Genomic DNA, 21,094 nt, shown 5'->3' on the forward strand with positions numbered 1-21,094 from the left:
TTTCTCAAAAAGGGACAGGGAAATAGTAATCATCATCATCATCAGAGAAGGTGGCGGCAGCCAGTATCTTACATTTCTCAAAAAGGACAGGGAAATAGGTAGTTCTAGATATCCATTTATTATAAATCCCGACGTTTCGTGATCATCATTATCACATCTTCCAGGGCTGCAAATAGGAAGTAAATATATAACATTAAGAAACAGTAATATACAAATATATATATAAAGTGAAAATTGGTATATAAAAAAAAATATTAAAAATTCAAGTAAAAATATTCATGAAACAGAAGTGGAACCAACCTCGCATTAGCGCAAATAAAAACTGAATGGCACTGGCAACTACAGAACAAAACAAAGAAACCTATGACAAGTACAATTGAATGGAGGAAGCTTGGGTGTTTAATGATGGAACCAGTCTTTTAATGAAAATTGACTCCAGAATCCGCAAGTCGTGGGAATTAGATACTTGCCCTATAATGCTAAAATCTTTATTCTCAATATTTATTTTGCACATTTTAGTATGATTGCGGATATTTGAATGTTCTGGGTTGGATATTCTGCAACCTGTTCGAAAACTAACACCTCTATGAGAATCAATTCTGACCTTCAACAACTTCCTGGTAGATCCTACGTAGGTCCCAGAGTTACACTTTGTGCAAATATATTGATACACTACACCAGAGGACATCAAAGGGCTCAATCGATCCTTAAAATGAAAAATCGAGCCAACTGTGAGAGGATTCTTAGGAATTAAGTTTACTACAACAAAATTTTCCAGCTGTTGTAGTAAACTTAATTCCTAAGAATCCTCTACATGGTTGAGGACTATGAAGCGCGGAGTAGATGATGAATGGAGAAGTATTGAATTTAAAGCTCAAAATAGAGACGACTAGCGAAATTTAACCGAGGCCCTTCGCGTCAATAGGCGTAAGAGGAGATGATGATGATGATGAATGCTTGGTCTTCAAGACTTACTGTCACTGGGGATATTTCTTCCTTTGCGTTCCCTTAGTTATCAATTTTATTTGCCCAAGACCTGGTAGGTGGTTCAATGTCAGGAACATTCATGCCATTCAAACTCGACTTGGTTGGTTGTCTTTCCTACTTAGTTTCAAGTACTTTTGACTCCATTCATTGCGTGTCGAAACTTTCCTCGGACCTGAAAGTGGTGCTCGTTATTTGACCCACTTAAAATCATTATTGTGAAGATGGCTGTACATTTGGGCTTTAGTATTTGTTTGTTTCCACGCTGTCAATTAGGCCACTAAAGTTTTATGTAAAAACTAGAAAGTAACTCCTTTCCATTCTCAAATATTTACTTGAAATAATTCTCATAATCGTTATTATATTTTCAACACTTACATTGTCATCATTATTTACGTTGATTGTACTTAGATTAGTGTAGTTCTTTGTCATTTACTCATTGGTTTAAACGTGTTCTTTGGACATCCTATAATTGAAATTTTCTATTTGTGGTTTGTTTCTTGATGCTTCTATTCCCCTAGTTATATTATTATTTTTAACTATCTTTGAACGGTCTATATTAATTCGCTCTTTTTATTTTGTAAATTTAGAATTTTCTTCATATTTTAGTAAAATGATAAATATAAATTTGGTGAATTACATATTTGTTGGGAATATTTAGTGCTTTATCTGATACACTCATGATTCTTTGAATGAGATATGCAAACTACTGTTGACTGCTTACTACCTGTAGCCCAAGATGGAATAACAAGGTGAAACCGTCGGTCGCTCGGTTCCTGGGCTGTGACGTCACTGGTGCAAGTCGACTCGGAAGTGCACTTAAATGGTTAAGTTTTGCTAGTAATTTGTTGCTGTGGTGGTGTTCACAATTTCCACGCACGGAAATTATTTTTTTCCTCTCTCTCTCTCTCTCTCTCTCTCTCTCTCTCTCTCTCTCTCTCTCTCTCTCTCTCTCTCTCTCTCTCTCTCTCTCATAACAGCTATATATATCAAAATATCCAAGACCTTGCCATACATAATATAATCTTGTTTGAATACAAATAACGTAAGTAGCGAGGGTAAATGGATATAAAAAAATCTGACTTTTATTGAATTAGCGTGTTCTTTTATTTACAATATATTACTGAACTTTTTTTTCATTTGTTTACACCTTTTTTTTTTTAAAAAAATCTGACTTCCTTTTAGCATTTAATATCTTCACCCTAAAGTGTATTCTCTACCTGATAAAGTACTTCACTACGCATGGGCCTAAAAAGTTATCGAATGATTAGGCTAATGAAAGTCACTCAATTCTCCATACACGTGACTAATCAAGAGATCTGTACTTCTATTACCAGATTTAATGCTCTAACCCCACGATAACCCTTCGTGGGGTTTTTAAGAAATAAAGGAAATAGGCCTAATTATTGTCTGCACTGGAAGACTACTCAGAAATACGTATAGGCGTAATAATCTTCGAACAACTTTACATTCATAAACAAAGTATGAAATAACAAAAAAGGATGGCCTTAGAGAATTTCTAAATATATTGCATAGGCTAGGCCTATTCTAATTTTGTATTTCATTCTAAGAATTTAGTCCAGGCTACTTATCAACCGAAGATGTCACTAAAAACTGCACTAATGAGATGCCAAACAGGTAAATTTAAAGAGGGAATTGCGGTAGCAGTTCATGTTGTAGATTTCTTTTGTAATCTTCTGTCCTGAAAGGGAGAGAACAAATCCTGGCATCATCAACATTAATCGTATCACTTCTTTTTCATGCATTATTTCATACTTTGGACACCTTGGAATCTTTAGGGAACCTGTGAAAACAAATCCCTTTCTGCCTGGAACTATTAGCGCACCCAAATATGGAACACCCACTCATAATCATGAGGTGCAACACTGCAACTGACAGAATGACACTGTGGCAAGTGCATCGCTCAGTCGATGTACTCTAGTGACGTCACTGGAGAGGGAAATTAGCGATTGGATCCCTCGGCGAACACACCTCATGTTATTCCGTCTTGCTGTAGCCTTCAACACGCAAGTGAAGGTCGTTCTTCTGTAGAGGAGCATTCTTTTGGACGCTTTAGGGCTCGATAGAAAAGGGACGTGGGCGGGCGGGCGGGAATGGAGGAGAGTGGTAGGAAGGTTTTGGATTAGTTGGGCAGCGAAGGTCTTCCTTCTTCATACGTAGGGTTTGATCAATACTGCCACCCACCCACCATCTACGACAGCTCCTTCCCTCTGGTGAAGAAAACAATTTATTTGTTTGACGCTAGTTTATACTTTTGTCACCATCCTTATTTCCCATTATTGGCTACTGTAAGTCAGCCTATTTTGTATTTGCTTTTAAAAAAGCATAAACATTGACGTGTTAATGTATCGTTGTGGATTCCTTAAGTACTTACTCAGAAATTACTTTTTTTAAAATCATCATCAGAAATAGTTTACAGGGTAATTTGGCCCCGTTACAACCAGTGAGTGCTCTTATTTTTATCATTCCTTTTTATGCTGCTAGGCAGGATTTCTGCTCCTTTTTATATGCTGTTAGGCTGATTTTGTGTTCCTTGTTTTCATCATTCCCTTTTTATGATGTTAGGCTGACTTTCTGCTCAGTGTTTTCATCATTCCTTTTGTTATGCTATTAGGCTGGTTTTCTTTTCCTTGTTTTCATTATTCCTTTTTTTATGCTGTTAGGCTGATTTTCTGCTCCTTGTTTTCACCTTTCCTTTTTTTATGCAGTTAGGCTGGTTTTCTTCTTGTTTTCATTATTCATTTTATGGTGTTAGGCCGCTTTTTTTGCTCCTTGTTTTCATCATTCTTTTTGTATGCCGTTAGGCTGGTTTTCTTCTTGTTTTCATTGTTTTTATGTTCTCCTTATTTTCATCACTCCATTTTTATGGCTGGTTTTCTGCTCCTTGTTTTCATCATTCCTTTTTTATGTTGATTGGGTGGTTTTGTGCACATTGTTTTCATCATTCCTTTTTTAATCTGTTAGGCTGTTTTTCTGCTCATTGTTTTCATTATTCCTCTTTATGCTATTAGGCTGATTATGTGTCCTTATTTTCATCATTCCTTTTTTATGTTGTTAGCTGGTTTTCTGATCCTTGTTTTCATTATTTATTTTTTGTGCTGTTACGAGGCTGGTTTTCTGCTCCTTGTTTTCATTATTCAGTTTTCATGCTGTTAGGCTGGTTTTCTGCTCCTTGTTTTCATTATTCAGTTTTCATGCTGTTAGGCTGGTTTTCTGCTCCTTGTTTTCATTATTCAGTTTTCATGCTGTTAGCCTGATTTTCTGCTCCTTGTTTTCATTATTCAGTTTTCATGCTGTTAGGCTGGTTTTCTGCTCCTTGTTTTCATTATTCAGTTTTCATGCTGTTAGGCCGGTTTTCTGCTTCTTGTTTTCATCATTCCCTTTTTATGCTGTTAGGCTGATTTTCTGCTCTTTTTCATCATTTCTCTTTTTCTGCTGTTAGGCTGATTTTATGTTCCTTGTTTTCATTATTCCTTTTTTTCTGCTGTTATGTTGAATTTGTGCTTATTGTTTTCAGCGTCCCCCATTTATGCTGTTAGACGATTTTATGCTCCTTGTTTTCATTATTCCTTTTTTATGCTGTTAGGCTGATTTTCTGCTCCTTGTTTTCATTATTTCTTTTTATGCTGTTAGGCTGATTTTCTGCTCCTTGTTTTCATTATTTCTTTTTATGCTGTTAGGCTGATTTTCTGCTCCTTGTTTTCATTATTTCTTTTTATGCTGTTAGGCTGATTATCTGCTCCTTGTTTTCATTATTTCTTTTTATGCTGTTAGGCCGGTTTTCTGCTCCTTGTTTTCATTATTTCTTTTTATGCTGTTAGGCTGATTATCTGCTCCTTGTTTTCATTATTTCTTTTTATGCTGTTAGGCTGATTTTCTTTTCCTTGTTTTCATTATTTCTTTTTATGCTGTTAGGCTGATTTTCTTTTCCTTGTTTTCATTATTTCTTTTTATGCTGTTAGGCTGATTTTCTGCTCCTTGTTTTCATTATTTCTTTTTATGCTGTTAGGCTGATTTTCTGCTCCTTGTTTTCATTATTTCTTTTTATGCTGTTAGGCTGATTTTTTGCTCCTTGTTTTCATTATTTCTTTTTATGCTGTTAGGCTGATTTTTTGCTCCTTGTTTTCATTATTTCTTTTTATGCTGTTAGGCTGATTTTCTGCTCCTTGTTTTCATTATTTCTTTTTATGCTGTTAGGCTGATTTTCTGCTCCTTGTTTTCATTATTTCTTTTTAAGCTGTTAGGCTGATTTTTTGCTCCTTGTTTTCATTATTTCTTTTTATGCTGTTAGGCTGATTTTCTGCTCCTTGTTTTCATTATTTCTTTTTATGCTGTTAGGCTGATTTTCTGCTCCTTGTTTTCATTATTTCTTTTTATGCTGTTAGGCTGATTTTCTGCTCCTTGTTTTCATTATTTCTTTTTATGCTGTTAGGCTGATTTTCTTTTCCTTGTTTTCATTATTTCTTTTTATGCTGTTAGGCTGATTTTCTGCTCCTTGTTTTCATTATTTCTTTTTATGCTGTTAGGCTGATTTTTTGCTCCTTGTTTTCATTATTTCTTTTTATGCTGTTAGGCTGATTTTCTGCTCCTTGTTTTCATTATTTCTTTTTCTGCAACCTGTTCGAAAACTAACACCTCTATGAGAATCAATTCTGACCTTCAACAACTTCCTGGTAGATCCTACGTAGGTCCCAGAGTTACACTTTGTGCAAATATATTGATACACTACACCAGAGGACATCAAAGGGCTCAATCGATCCTTAAAATGAAAAATCGAGCCAACTGTGAGAGGATTCTTAGGAATTAAGTTTACTACAACAAAATTTTCCAGCTGTTGTAGTAAACTTAATTCCTAAGAATCCTCTACATGGTTGAGGACTATGAAGCGCGGAGTAGATGATGAATGGAGAAGTATTGAATTTAAAGCTCAAAATAGAGACGACTAGCGAAATTTAACCGAGGCCCTTCGCGTCAATAGGCGTAAGAGGAGATGATGATGATGATGAATGCTTGGTCTTCAAGACTTACTGTCACTGGGGATATTTCTTCCTTTGCGTTCCCTTATTTATCAATTTTATTTGCCCAAGACCTGGTAGGTGGTTCTATGTCAGGAACATTCATGCCATTCAAACTCGACTTGGTTGGTTGTCTTTCCTACTTAGTTTCAAGTACTTTTGACTCCATTCATTGCGTGTCGAAACTTTCCTCGGACCTGAAAGTGGTGCTCGTTATTTGACCCACTTAAAATCATTATTGTGAAGATGGCTGTACATTTGGGCTTTAGTATTTGTTTGTTTCCACGCTGTCAATTAGGCCACTAAAGTTTTATGTAAAAACTAGAAAGTAACTCCTTTCCATTCTCAAATATTTACTTGAAATAATTCTCATAATCGTTATTATATTTTCAACACTTACATTGTCATCATTATTTACGTTGATTGTACTTAGATTAGTGTAGTTCTTTGTCATTTACTCATTGGTTTAAACGTGTTCTTTGGACATCCTATAATTGAAATTTTCTATTTGTGGTTTGTTTCTTGATGCTTCTATTCCCCTAGTTATATTATTATTTTTAACTATCTTTGAACGGTCTATATTAATTCGCTCTTTTTAATTTGTAAATTTAGAATTTTCTTCATATTTTAGTAAAATGATAAATATAAATTTGGTGAATTACATATTTGTTGGGAATATTTAGTGCTTTATCTGATACACTCATGATTCTTTGAATGAGATATGCAAACTACTGTTGACTGCTTACTACCTGTAGCCCAAGATGGAATAACAAGGTGAAACCGTCGGTCGCTCGGTTCCTGGGCTGTGACGTCACTGGTGCAAGTCGACTCGGAAGTGCACTTAAATGGTTAAGTTTTGCTAGTAATTTGTTGCTGTGGTGGTGTTCACAATTTCCACGCACGGAAATTATTTTTTTCCTCTCTCTCTCTCTCTCTCTCTCTCTCTCTCTCTCTCTCTCTCTCTCTCTCTCTCTCTCTCTCTCTCTCTCTCTCTCTCTCTCTCTCTCTCTCATAACAGCTATATATATCAAAATATCCAAGACCTTGCCATACATAATATAATCTTGTTTGAATACAAATAACGTAAGTAGCGAGGGTAAATGGATATAAAAAAATCTGACTTTTATTGAATTAGCGTGTTCTTTTATTTACAATATATTACTGAACTTTTTTTTCATTTGTTTACACCTTTTTTTTTTAAAAAAATCTGACTTCCTTTTAGCATTTAATATCTTCACCCTAAAGTGTATTCTCTACCTGATAAAGTACTTCACTACGCATGGGCCTAAAAAGTTATCGAATGATTAGGCTAATGAAAGTCACTCAATTCTCCATACACGTGACTAATCAAGAGATCTGTACTTCTATTACCAGATTTAATGCTCTAACCCCACGATAACCCTTCGTGGGGTTTTTAAGAAATAAAGGAAATAGGCCTAATTATTGTCTGCACTGGAAGACTACTCAGAAATACGTATAGGCGTAATAATCTTCGAACAACTTTACATTCATAAACAAAGTATGAAATAACAAAAAAGGATGGCCTTAGAGAATTTCTAAATATATTGCATAGGCTAGGCCTATTCTAATTTTGTATTTCATTCTAAGAATTTAGTCCAGGCTACTTATCAACCGAAGATGTCACTAAAAACTGCACTAATGAGATGCCAAACAGGTAAATTTAAAGAGGGAATTGCGGTAGCAGTTCATGTTGTAGATTTCTTTTGTAATCTTCTGTCCTGAAAGGGAGAGAACAAATCCTGGCATCATCAACATTAATCGTATCACTTCTTTTTCATGCATTATTTCATACTTTGGACACCTTGGAATCTTTAGGGAACCTGTGAAAACAAATCCCTTTCTGCCTGGAACTATTAGCGCACCCAAATATGGAACACCCACTCATAATCATGAGGTGCAACACTGCAACTGACAGAATGACACTGTGGCAAGTGCATCGCTCAGTCGATGTACTCTAGTGACGTCACTGGAGAGGGAAATTAGCGATTGGATCCCTCGGCGAACACACCTCATGTTATTCCGTCTTGCTGTAGCCTTCAACACGCAAGTGAAGGTCGTTCTTCTGTAGAGGAGCATTCTTTTGGACGCTTTAGGGCTCGATAGAAAAGGGACGTGGGCGGGCGGGCGGGAATGGAGGAGAGTGGTAGGAAGGTTTTGGATTAGTTGGGCAGCGAAGGTCTTCCTTCTTCATACGTAGGGTTTGATCAATACTGCCACCCACCCACCATCTACGACAGCTCCTTCCCTCTGGTGAAGAAAACAATTTATTTGTTTGACGCTAGTTTATACTTTTGTCACCATCCTTATTTCCCATTATTGGCTACTGTAAGTCAGCCTATTTTGTATTTGCTTTTAAAAAAGCATAAACATTGACGTGTTAATGTATCGTTGTGGATTCCTTAAGTACTTACTCAGAAATTACTTTTTTTAAAATCATCATCAGAAATAGTTTACAGGGTAATTTGGCCCCGTTACAACCAGTGAGTGCTCTTATTTTTATCATTCCTTTTTATGCTGCTAGGCAGGATTTCTGCTCCTTTTTATATGCTGTTAGGCTGATTTTGTGTTCCTTGTTTTCATCATTCCCTTTTTATGATGTTAGGCTGACTTTCTGCTCAGTGTTTTCATCATTCCTTTTGTTATGCTATTAGGCTGGTTTTCTTTTCCTTGTTTTCATTATTCCTTTTTTTATGCTGTTAGGCTGATTTTCTGCTCCTTGTTTTCACCTTTCCTTTTTTTATGCAGTTAGGCTGGTTTTCTTCTTGTTTTCATTATTCATTTTATGGTGTTAGGCCGCTTTTTTTGCTCCTTGTTTTCATCATTCTTTTTGTATGCCGTTAGGCTGGTTTTCTTCTTGTTTTCATTGTTTTTATGTTCTCCTTATTTTCATCACTCCATTTTTATGGCTGGTTTTCTGCTCCTTGTTTTCATCATTCCTTTTTTATGTTGATTGGGTGGTTTTGTGCACATTGTTTTCATCATTCCTTTTTTAATCTGTTAGGCTGTTTTTCTGCTCATTGTTTTCATTATTCCTCTTTATGCTATTAGGCTGATTATGTGTCCTTATTTTCATCATTCCTTTTTTATGTTGTTAGCTGGTTTTCTGATCCTTGTTTTCATTATTTATTTTTTGTGCTGTTACGAGGCTGGTTTTCTGCTCCTTGTTTTCATTATTCAGTTTTCATGCTGTTAGGCTGGTTTTCTGCTCCTTGTTTTCATTATTCAGTTTTCATGCTGTTAGGCTGGTTTTCTGCTCCTTGTTTTCATTATTCAGTTTTCATGCTGTTAGGCTGATTTTCTGCTCCTTGTTTTCATTATTCAGTTTTCATGCTGTTAGGCTGGTTTTCTGCTCCTTGTTTTCATTATTCAGTTTTCATGCTGTTAGGCCGGTTTTCTGCTTCTTGTTTTCATCATTCCCTTTTTATGCTGTTAGGCTGATTTTCTGCTCTTTTTCATCATTTCTCTTTTTCTGCTGTTAGGCTGATTTTATGTTCCTTGTTTTCATTATTCCTTTTTTTCTGCTGTTATGTTGAATTTGTGCTTATTGTTTTCAGCGTCCCCCATTTATGCTGTTAGACGATTTTATGCTCCTTGTTTTCATTATTCCTTTTTTATGCTGTTAGGCTGATTTTCTGCTCCTTGTTTTCATTATTTCTTTTTATGCTGTTAGGCTGATTTTCTGCTCCTTGTTTTCATTATTTCTTTTTATGCTGTTAGGCTGATTTTCTGCTCCTTGTTTTCATTATTTCTTTTTATGCTGTTAGGCTGATTATCTGCTCCTTGTTTTCATTATTTCTTTTTATGCTGTTAGGCCGGTTTTCTGCTCCTTGTTTTCATTATTTCTTTTTATGCTGTTAGGCTGATTATCTGCTCCTTGTTTTCATTATTTCTTTTTATGCTGTTAGGCTGATTTTCTTTTCCTTGTTTTCATTATTTCTTTTTATGCTGTTAGGCTGATTTTCTTTTCCTTGTTTTCATTATTTCTTTTTATGCTGTTAGGCTGATTTTCTGCTCCTTGTTTTCATTATTTCTTTTTATGCTGTTAGGCTGATTTTCTGCTCCTTGTTTTCATTATTTCTTTTTATGCTGTTAGGCTGATTTTTTGCTCCTTGTTTTCATTATTTCTTTTTATGCTGTTAGGCTGATTTTCTGCTCCTTGTTTTCATTATTTCTTTTTATGCTGTTAGGCTGATTTTCTGCTCCTTGTTTTCATTATTTCTTTTTATGCTGTTAGGCTGATTTTTTGCTCCTTGTTTTCATTATTTCTTTTTATGCTGTTAGGCTGATTTTCTGCTCCTTGTTTTCATTATTTCTTTTTATGCTGTTAGGCTGATTTTCTGCTCCTTGTTTTCATTATTTCTTTTTATGCTGTTAGGCTGATTTTCTGCTCCTTGTTTTCATTATTTCTTTTTATGCTGTTAGGCTGATTTTCTTTTCCTTGTTTTCATTATTTCTTTTTATGCTGTTAGGCTGATTTTCTGCTCCTTGTTTTCATTATTTCTTTTTATGCTGTTAGGCTGATTTTTTGCTCCTTGTTTTCATTATTTCTTTTTATGCTGTTAGGCTGATTTTCTGCTCCTTGTTTTCATTATTTCTTTTTATGCTGTTAGGCTGATTTTCTGCTCCTTGTTTTCATTATTTCTTTTTATGCTGTTAGGCTGGTTTTCTGCTCCTTGTTTTCATTATTTCTTTTTATGCTGTTAGGCTGATTTTCTGCTCCTTGTTTTCATTATTTCTTTTTATGCTGATAGGCTGATTTTCTGCTCCTTGTTTTCATTATTTCTTTTTATGCTGTTAGGCTGATTTTCTTTTCCTTGTTTTCATTATTTCTTTTTATGCTGTTTGGCTGATTTTCTGCTCCTTGTTTTCATTATTTCTTTTTATGCTGTTAGGCTGATTTTCTGCTCCTTGTTTTCATTATTTCTTTTTATGCTGTTAGGCTGATTTTCTGCTCCTTGTTTTCATTATTTCTTTTTATGCTGTTAGGCTGATTTTCTGCTCCTTGTTTTCATTATTTCTTTTTATGCTGTTGGGCTGATTTTCTTTTCCTTGTGTTCATTATTTCTTTTTATGCTGTTAGGCTGGTTTTCTGCTCCTTGTTTTCATTATTTCTTTTTATGCTGTTAGGCTGATTTTCTGCTCCTTGTTTTCATTATTTCTTTTTATGCTGATAGGCTGATTTTCTGCTCCTTGTTTTCATTATTTCTTTTTATGCTGTTAGGCTGATTTTCTTTTCCTTGTTTTCATTATTTCTTTTTATGCTGTTAGGCTGATTTTCTGCTCCTTGTTTTCATTATTTCTTTTTATGCTGTTAGGCTGATTTTCTGCTCCTTGTTTTCATTATTTCTTTTTATGCTGTTAGGCTGATTTTCTGCTCCTTGTTTTCATTATTTCTTTTTATGCTGTTAGGCTGATTTTCTGCTCCTTGTTTTCATTATTTCTTTTTATGCTGTTAGGCTGATTTTCTGCTCCTTGTTTTCATTATTTCTTTTTATGCTGTTAGGCTGATTTTCTGCTCCTTGTTTTCATTATTTCTTTTTATGCTGTTAGGCTGATTTTCTGCTCCTTGTTTTCATTATTTCTTTTTATGCTGTTAGGCTGATTTTCTGCTCCTTGTTTTCATTATTTCTTTTTATGCTGTTAGGCTGATTTTCTTTTCCTTGTTTTCATTATTTCTTTTTATGCTGTTAGGCTGGTTTTCTGCTCCTTGTTTTCATTATTTCTTTTTATGCTGTTAGGCTGATTTTCTTTTCCTTGTTTTCATTATTTCTTTTTATGCTGTTAGGCTGATTTTCTGCTCCTTGTTTTCATTATTTCTTTTTATGCTGTTAGGCTGATTTTCTGCTCCTTGTTTTCATTATTTCTTTTTATGCTGTTAGGCTGATTTTCTTTTCCTTGTTTTCATTATTTCTTTTTATGCTGTTAGGCTGGTTTTCTGCTCCTTGTTTTCATTATTTCTTTTTATGCTGTTAGGCTGATTTTCTGCTCCTTGTTTTCATTATTTCTTTTTATGCTGATAGGCTGATTTTCTGCTCCTTGTTTTCATTATTTCTTTTTATGCTGTTAGGCTGATTTTCTGCTCCTTGTTTTCATTATTTCTTTTTATGCTGTTAGGCTGATTTTCTGCTCCTTGTTTTCATTATTTCTTTTTATGCTGTTAGGCTGATTTTTTGCTCCTTGTTTTCATTATTTCTTTTTATGCTGTTAGGCTGATTTTCTGCTCCTTGTTTTCATTATTTCTTTTTATGCTGTTAGGCTGATTTTCTGCTCCTTGTTTTCAGTATTTCTTTTTATGCTGTTAGGCTGATTTTCTGCTCCTTGTTTTCATTATTTCTTTTTATGCTGTTAGGCTGATTTTCTGCTCCTTGTTTTCAATATTTCTTTTTATGCTGTAAAGCTGGTTTTCTGCTCTGTTTTCATTATTAATTTTTTTATGCTGTTAGGCTGATTCTGTGATCCTTGTATTCATCATTCCTTTTTTTATGCGGTTAGGCTAGTTTTCTGCTCATTGTTTTCATCATTCCTTTTTATGCTGGTAGGCTGATTTTTGGCTCCCTGTATTTGTCATTCCCTTTTTATGCTGGTAAACGATATTCTGATCCTTGTTTTCATCTTTCCTTTTTTATGATGTTATTCTGGTTTTCTGCTCCTTGTTTTCATAATTCCCTTTTTATGCTGTAAGGCGGCTTAGGTACTCCTTGTTTTTAATATTCCATTTTTATGCTGCTTGACGAGTTTCTGCTCCTTGTTTTCGCATTGCCCTTTTTATGCTGTTAAGCTGGTTTTCTCCTCTTCGTTTTCATCATTAAGCTGGTTTTCCGCTTTTTGTTTTCATTATTCCTTTTTTTATGCTGTTAGGCTGATTTTGTGCTCTTTGTTTTCATCATTTTTTTTTTTCCTGAGGGTAGGCTAGTTTTCTGGTCCTTGTTTTCATTATTCCTTTTTTATTATGTTAGGCCAATTTTTTGCCTCTAGTTTTCATCATTCATTTTTATGCTGTTAAGCTGGTTTTCTTGTTTTCATAATTCCTTTGTTATATCACCTCCTAGTTTTCATCATACGTTTTTTTATGTTTTTAGGCTGGTTATTTACTCCTAGTTTTAATGAATCCTTTTTTTCAATGCCGTTAGTCTGGTTTTCTGCTCCTTGTGTTCATCATTCCCTTTTTATGCAGTTAGGCAGATTTTCCGCTCCTTATTTTTATCATGAATTTTTCAAGCTGTTAGACTGGTTTTCTGTTTCTTGTTTAATTATAAATTTCTTTTATGCTGTTAGGCTGATTTTCTGCTTCTTGTTTTCATAATTCCTATTCTATATTGTTAGGCTGGTTTGCTGCTCCTTGTTTTCATCTTCCCTTTTTGTACTGTTAGACTATTTACTGCTCCTTGTTTTCAGTATGCCTTTTTATGATGTTAGGCTGGTTTTCTGCTCCTTGTTTTTATTATTCCTTTTTATGCTGTTAGGCTGGTATTTTGCTCCTTGTTTTCATAATTCCATTTTTATGCTGTTAGAATATTTTCTGTTCCTTTTCATCTTTCATTTTTTATGCTGTTTGGCTGGTTTTCTGCTCCTTGCTTTCATTATTCCCTTTTTATGCTGTTGGGCTCATTTTTCTGCTCCTTTTTTTCATCATGAATTTTTCAAGCTGTTAGGCTGGTTTTCTGCTCCTTGTTTTCATCATGCCTTTTTTTATGCTGTTAGGCTGAATTTCTGCTCCTTGTTTTCATCTTCCCCTTTTGTACTGTTAGACAATTTACTGCTCCTTGTTTTCATCATTCCATTTTTTATGTTGTTAGACTATTTTCGTTCTCCTTTTCGTCTTTCATTATTTATGCTGTTAGGCTGGTTTTTTCTTGTTTTCATCATTCAATTTTTATGCTGTTAGGCTATTTTTGTGCTCCTTTTTATCATTCATTTTTTATGCTGGTAGGCTGATTGTCTTCTTGTTTTCGTAATTCCATTTTTATGCTGTGAGGCTGATTTTGTGCCCCATGTTTTCATCATTCACTTTTTTATGCTGTTAGACGATTTTCTGCTGCTTGTTTTCATCTTTCCTTTTTTATGCTGTTTGGCGGGTTTTCTGATCCTTGCTTTCATCTTTGATTTTTTAAGCTGTTAGGCTGATTTTCTGCTCTTTGTTTTCATCATTCTCTTTGTATTCTGTTGGACGATTTTCTGGGCCTTATTTTCATAATTCCCTTTTTATGCTGTTAGACGATTTTCCTTTTGTTTTCATCATTACTTTTTATGCTGTTAGGCAGTTTTACTGCTCCTTGTTTTCATCATACCTTTTTAATGATGTTAAGCTGATTTTCTGTTCCTTGTTTTCATCATCCCTTTGTTTTTGCTGTTATGCTGATTTTCCGCTCCTTGTTTTCATCATTCACTTTTTTATGCTGTTAGGCTCATTTTTTTGTTCCTTGTTTTCATCTATTTTTGTTTATGCTGTTAGGCTGGGTTTTTGCTCCTTGTTTTCATTTCCCTTTTTTATGCTGATAGGATGGCATCAATGACCATTGCTGTAATGAGGCCAGATAATATCTAATAATGAATTGATTATGCTGTTAGACCGACTTTGTGCTCCGTGTTTTTATCATTCCATTTTTATGCTGTTTGGCTCATTTTCTGTTCCTTGTTTCCATCATTTATTTTTTCATACTGTGAGGGTGGTTTTTTGCTCCTTGTTTTCATCCTTAATTTTTATGATGTTAGCCTGGTTTCTTGTTCCTTGATTTCATCATTCCTTTTTTTTATACTGTTATGCTGGTTTTTCGCTCTTTGTTTTCATCATCCTTTTTTATGCTGATAGGATGGTTGTATGCTCCTTGCTTTCATCAATTCCTTTTTATGCTGTTAGACGATTTTCTGCTTGTTTTCATCATTAAATTTTTATGTTGTAAAGCTGCTTTTCTGCTCCTTCTTTCCATCATCCCTTTTTTTGCTATAAGGCTGGTTTTCTGCTCCTTGTTTTCATGATTCCTTTTCACGGTGATAGGTTGATTTTCTACTCCTTGTTTTCATCATTCTTTTATATGTTGAAAACTCCTTGTTTTCATCATTTCCCTTTTATGGTTTTACATGATTTTCTGTTTCTTGTTTTCATCATTCCTTTTTTATATTGTTAAGATGATTTTGTGCTCCTCCTTTTCATCATTCCCGTTTTATGGGGTAGGCTTATTTCCTGCTCCTCGTTTTCATTATTCGTTTTTCATACTATTAGGCAGGATTTCAACTCCTTGTTTTCATCATTCCTTTCTTAGGCTGTTAGGCTTGGTTTCATCATTCCTCTTTTTTATGCTTTTAGGTTGGGTTTCTACTAGTTTTCTTCTTTCCTTGTTTATGCTGTTAGGGTGGAATCGACAACTATTGCGGTTTCGATGCCAGACAATATTTAATAATGAATCATTCATGCTGTTAGGCTCCTTCTATGCTCCTTGTTTCCATCTTTCCTTTTTTGCCGTTATGATGATTATATGCTCCTTGTTTTCATCTTTAATTTTTTATGTTGTTAGGCCGATTTTGTGCTCCTTGTTTCCATCATTCCTTTTTTATGCTGTTGGACTGGTTTTTGCTTCTTGTTTTCTTTATTTCTTTTTTATGCTATAGGTGGTTTTTCTGCTCCTTGTTTTCATCATTCCATTTCTATGCGGTTAAGCTGGTATTCTGCTCCTAGTTTTTATCATTCTTATTTTAAGTTGTTAGCCTGGTTTTTTGCTCCTAGTGTTACAGTCCCTTTCTTCTTGATTCATCTCTTTTGTTATGCTGTACTGTTGATTTTTTGCTTCTTAATTTCATCATTCCTTTTTTATGCTGTTAGACTGATTTACTGCTCTTATTTCCATCATTCCTTTTTTTTAATACTGTTTTCTGCAGATTGTTTACATAATTCCTTAATTATGCTGGTAGGCGTGTTTTTTTTGCTGCTTGTTTACATAATTCCTTTTTATGGTCTTAGACTGGGTTTTTGCTCCTTGTTTTCAACATTCCTATTTTATGTTATGCTGGTTTTTTGCTCCAATTTTCATCATTCCTTTTTTATGCTGTTATCCTGATTATCTGCTCCTTTTTTCATCAATCTTTTTCATTCTGTTAGGCTGGTTCTCTGCTCCTTGTTTTCATCTTAACATTTTCATTCTGTTAGGCTGGTTTTCTGCTCTTTGTTTTCATCATTCCTTTTTTTTATGCTGTTACGCTGTATCCTGCTTTGTTTTCATCATTCCTTTTTATGCTGATAGGTTGGTTTAATGCTTGTTTTCATCATTCCCTTTTTATGTTGTTAGGCTGTTTTTCTGCTCCATGTTCTCATCATTCCATTTTTATGCTGTTAGGCTGGTTTTCTGCTCCTAGTTTTCATCATTCTTTTTTATGTTAGGCTGGTTTTTTGCTCCTTGTTTCCATCATTCCTTTTTTATGTTGTTAGTTGGGTTTTTTGCTCCTTGTTTTCATCATTCCTTTTTATGCAATTAGGTTGGTTTTATGCTCTTACTTATCATCATTAATTTTTTATGGTGTTACACTTTTTTTCTTTTTGTTTTCATCTTTTTTTATGCTCTACTGTTGGTTTTTTTCTTCTTGATTTCCTCTTTTCCTTTTTATGCGGTTAGGCTGGTTTACTGCTCTTATATCCACCATAACTTTTTTTATGCTGGTAGGCTGGTTTTTTGCTGCTTCTTTAGGTTTATTTTCAAGTTTTTCTCCTTTCCATTTGTGTTTGCTTTGTTCTTCTGATAATTACTCTTGTATTATTTGTCTTTTCCTTGCCAGGGCAATATCCTTATTCTGGTTTTTTGCTCCTTGTTTTCAACATTTCTTTACTATGTTGTTATGCTGTTTTTTTTGCTCCATGTTTCATCATTCATTTTCTATATTGTTAGGCTGGTTTTTTGCTCTGTTATCATCATTCCTTTTTTATGCTGTTAGGCTGATTGTCTTCTCCTTGTTTTCATCATTCTTTTTTTATGCAGTTTGACTGGTTTTCTGCGCTCTCTTTTTTTCATCAATCCTTTATCATGCTGTTAGGTTGGTTCTCTGCTCCTTGCTTTCATCTTCCCATTCCCATTCTGTTAGGCTGATTTTCTGCTTTGTTTTCATCATTCCTTTTTTTTTATGCTGTTAGGTTGGTTTAATGGTTGTTTTCATCATTCCTTTTTTATGTTGTTTGGCTGATTTTTTGATCCTTGTTTTCATCATTCCTATTTTATGCTGTTAGGCTGTTTTTCTGCTCCATGTTTTTATCATTAATTTTACATTCTTTGAGGCTGATTTTTGGATCCTTGTTTTCGTCATTCCTATTTTATGCTGTTAGGCCGATTTTCTGCTCCATGTTTTCACTATTCCCCTTTTTATGCTGTTATGACGCCAGATAATACCTTATAATCAATCAGTCATGTTGTTAGGCTGATTTTCTGCTCCTTTCTTTTTCATCCATTATTTTTAAAGCTGTTTGGCTAATTTTCTGCTCCTTATTTCAATCATGCTTTTGTTAGGCTGATTTTTTGCTTCTTGTTTTAATCTTTCCATTTTATGAATGCTTAGGCATATTTTCCGCTTATGGTTTTCATCGGGTTTTTTTATGTTAGGCTGATTTTCTGCTCCTTATTTTCATCTTAACTTTTTAATGCTGTTTTTCTTGTTTTCGTCATTCCTGTTTTATGCTGTTAGACTATTTTTCTGCTTCTTGTTTTCCTTGTTTTCATTATTCCTTTTTTATGTTGTTAGGCTGATTTTCTCTTCCTTGTTTTCATCCCTTCTTTTTAATGCTGTTAGCCGAGTTTTCAGTGCCTTGTTTTCATCATTAATTTTTTATGCTGTTTGGCTGCTTTTCTGCTCTTTTTCATCATTTCTTTTTTATGTTGTTCGGCTGGTTTCTTGCTCCTTGTTTTCATCATTCCTTTTTTATACTTTTAGGCTGGTTTTCTGCTCCTTGTTTTCATCCTTTTTTTCTTTCTTTAAGTTGATTTTCTTTTTCTTGATTCTTCATTCCTTTTTTATGCTGTTAGGCAGGTTTTCTGCAACTTGTTTTCAGCATTCCTCTTTTATTTTCTTTGGAATGTTTTGAGCTCTTTGTTTTCGTTATACCTTTTTTATTATGCTGTAAGGCTTGTTTTCTGCTGCTTCTTAGCAGCATTCCCTTTTAGGCCATAAGCTGGTTTTCTGCTGAATAATTTTAAGGATTCCTTATTTATGCTGATAGTCTGGTTTTTCGCTCCTCGTTTTCTTTCTTTTTTATGCTGTTATTCGGTTTTCTTCTTCTTGTTTTCATTCTTTTTTTTATACCATCAGGCAGGTTTTCTGCTCCCTGTTTTCTTCTTTCCTTTTTCATATTTTTAGGCAGGTTTTTCAGCTCCTCATTTCATCATTCCATTTTTATGCTGGTAGGCTGGGTTTTTGCTCCTTTTTCATCATTCCTTTTTTATGCTGTTAGCCTAGGCCTGTTTTATGGTCCTTGTTTTCTTTATTCCCTTTTCACGCTGTTAGTTTGGTTTTCTGCTTCTTGTTTTCATCATTTTTTTTTTTATGTTAGGCTGATTTCCCTACTTTTTTTCATAATTTTTTATACTGTTAGGCCTGTATTCTGCTCCTTGTTTTCATCATTCCGTTTGTATGCTGTAAGGCTGATTTTCTGCTTTTTTCTTTCATCATTCCTGTTTTATGCTATTAAGCTGATTTTCTGCTCCTAGTTTTCATCATTCTTTTTTATGTGGTTAGGCTAATTTTTTTGCGTTTTTTCATTTCTTTTTTTATGCTGTTAGCCTTATTTTTTGCTCAGTGTTTTCATCATTCCTTTTTTGTGTTTTAAGGCGATTTTGACTCCTTGTTTTTATTATTCTTATTTTATGCTATGAGGCTAGTTTTCTGCTCCTTGTTTTCATCATTCCCTTTTTATGTTGTTAGTCTGAGTATCAGCTCCCTGTTTTCATCATTCCTTTTGTATGCTCTTAGTCTGGTTTTCCGCTTGTTATTTTCATCATTCTTTTTTATGCTGTTAGTCAGATTTTATGCTCCTTTTTTTCTTCATTCCTTTGTTATGCTATTAGGCTAGTTTTTCATCATTTCCTTTTTATGCTGTTAGGCTAGTTTTATGTTCCTTGTTTCCTTCATTATTTTTCTTTCATGCTGATAGGCTGGTTCCCCCCTCCTTGTTTTCATCGTTTATTTTTTTATGTCAATGAGGCTGGTTTTCTGATCCTTGTTTTCATCTTTTCTTTTTTATGCTTTACGGCTGCTTTTTTGCTCGTAGTTTTCATTATTTTCCCCATTCTGTTAGGTTGATTTTCTGCTACTGTTTTCCTCATGTCTTATACTGTTAGGCTAAAGGAATGACATAAGAGACATGGTCGTTGAAGTTGGTTGAAAATAAAAAAAACCTTCTATTATGAAAAGTAACATAACAAATAGACATACAGAAGACCAAATCGAGAGAAAAATGAAATAGACTTTCTTCTCCGTGAAAAAGTTAATTTGGTAAAAGATGTAGCAGTGCTAAACAAGTTAAAGTCAAACGTCCATAGAATGGTGAGAAGCATGACTTATTTAGATCTATGGAAAGAATGGGGAAAACTAATCCTTAGAAAAGAAATAAATACTCTTGTAATAAGAGAAATATCTTTCTAGTTTTGCTTACCAATACAAAATAGGCACTCTTAGCTACATGATGAAATCAGATGAAATGTTAGCAAGTAAAGTAGAAATGAACATTAATGTAATAAAATTCGTATTGGAATCGACAATTGGAATAAAATAGTTGAAATAGTTCCGTAACAAGATCAAGGAAAACTATCAGAAAAGGCCAAAACCTAAAAAAAAGAAGATTGGAAATGGGGGTAAAATCCAAGAGAGATGAAATAGAAATTAGCAGAACTATCCAAAACAATAGATAAACTAAAAACCCAAGACATTTGTAAACACAATCAGACCGAAATTTACGAAACACTGAAGAAAGGAAGAAGCATTTAATTGATGAAAAGCAGACTTGGAATATGATGCCATCTTATGTTTGCTTCAAAGAATGAAAATGGAAATATCAAAAATAGAGATGATGAAAATTGCCGAGGATTTCTCTCCAATGCTATGCAATAGTGGCATAAGAAATACCTTTGCCAATAGAAATAATGAAACACCTGTGCCGGTAATAAATGTAAAGGTAGGAGGAGTAAAGAAAGCGTTAAAAGGCATAAAAAGAGGCAAAGCAGCCGGAGGAAATGGCCTTACTATTGATTTAATAATAGAGTGAGGAGATTTCATAGTAGTAAAACTGGCTGAACTTTACATAAAATATCTGCAAGACTATTCTATATCCACAGCTTTGTAAAATTTGATCATTATACTAATTCACGAAAAGGGACACACACAAGACCTAAAAAAAAACATCCCAATAAGTTCACTCTCCACAATGTATAGAATATTTACAAGTATCATATTAGGCCGAATAAAAAGACTGCTTTACTTTTAATCTACCAAGAGAGCAGACATGTTGTTGTTGTTGTGGATTAAAGCCAACAGTTCTTGTTGGCACGGGCCATTCCATTGGTCGGCCCGTAGGTTACCTGCAAAAATTCTTTAAGGTAGGTTTATCATATAAGAGGAAATTTGAAAAGTTTTCAGTAGTAGAGATAGTTGTGGACAGAGTAAGGATGATGGTGGTAGTAAGAGAGGGCTATCATTTCACGGATAGTGGTAGTTATAAAATTGGGGTGTAAGGCCTTTGAATAGTAGGGAAAGGTAGCAGGTGGGGTTGTCCAACCCTTTACTCCCTAGGGTCCCTGCGGAAAGTTTTTAGTAGTAGAGCAAGTTCAGAAGCATACAGAAGATGTTGTGGATAGGGCCTTACGGTGAGGGGATGAGAGGTTGGATGAGTCATTCTGAGGTCATTACCTTGGTGGAGGTAGTCTTGTAAGCAATTGCCTGTGTCTTTCTATGTTTTCAACAATTGCTTTTCCCAGTGTGGCCGCTGCCTTCCAGGCCTGTGGCGAGTTGGTGTCTATTTGTGGATCACCTCTGAGCTTAGTTGTTTCTCTACGCTCTAGTAGGTAGTGTAGGAGGGCCTGTTGTGG

The 21,094-nt window shown here is 34.5% G+C and overlaps 1 protein-coding gene across 1 annotated transcript in view; it reads left to right on the top strand.

The window, feature by feature from the left end:
- Window positions 1-20,055: 20,055 nt before the first annotated feature.
- Window positions 20,056-21,094, top strand: part of LOC137644446 (phosphatidylinositol 4-phosphate 5-kinase type-1 alpha-like) — a 327,307-nt gene continuing 326,268 nt past the window's right edge. Inside the window, exon 1 of the mRNA XM_068377423.1 lies at window positions 20,056-20,184. Within this exon, the coding sequence (XP_068233524.1) occupies window positions 20,056-20,184 (129 nt within the window). The remainder of the gene's footprint in view (window positions 20,185-21,094) is intronic.

Source organism: Palaemon carinicauda, chromosome 7 (genome assembly GCF_036898095.1).
Source record: "Palaemon carinicauda isolate YSFRI2023 chromosome 7, ASM3689809v2, whole genome shotgun sequence".
Taxonomy (NCBI): domain Eukaryota; kingdom Metazoa; phylum Arthropoda; class Malacostraca; order Decapoda; family Palaemonidae; genus Palaemon; species Palaemon carinicauda.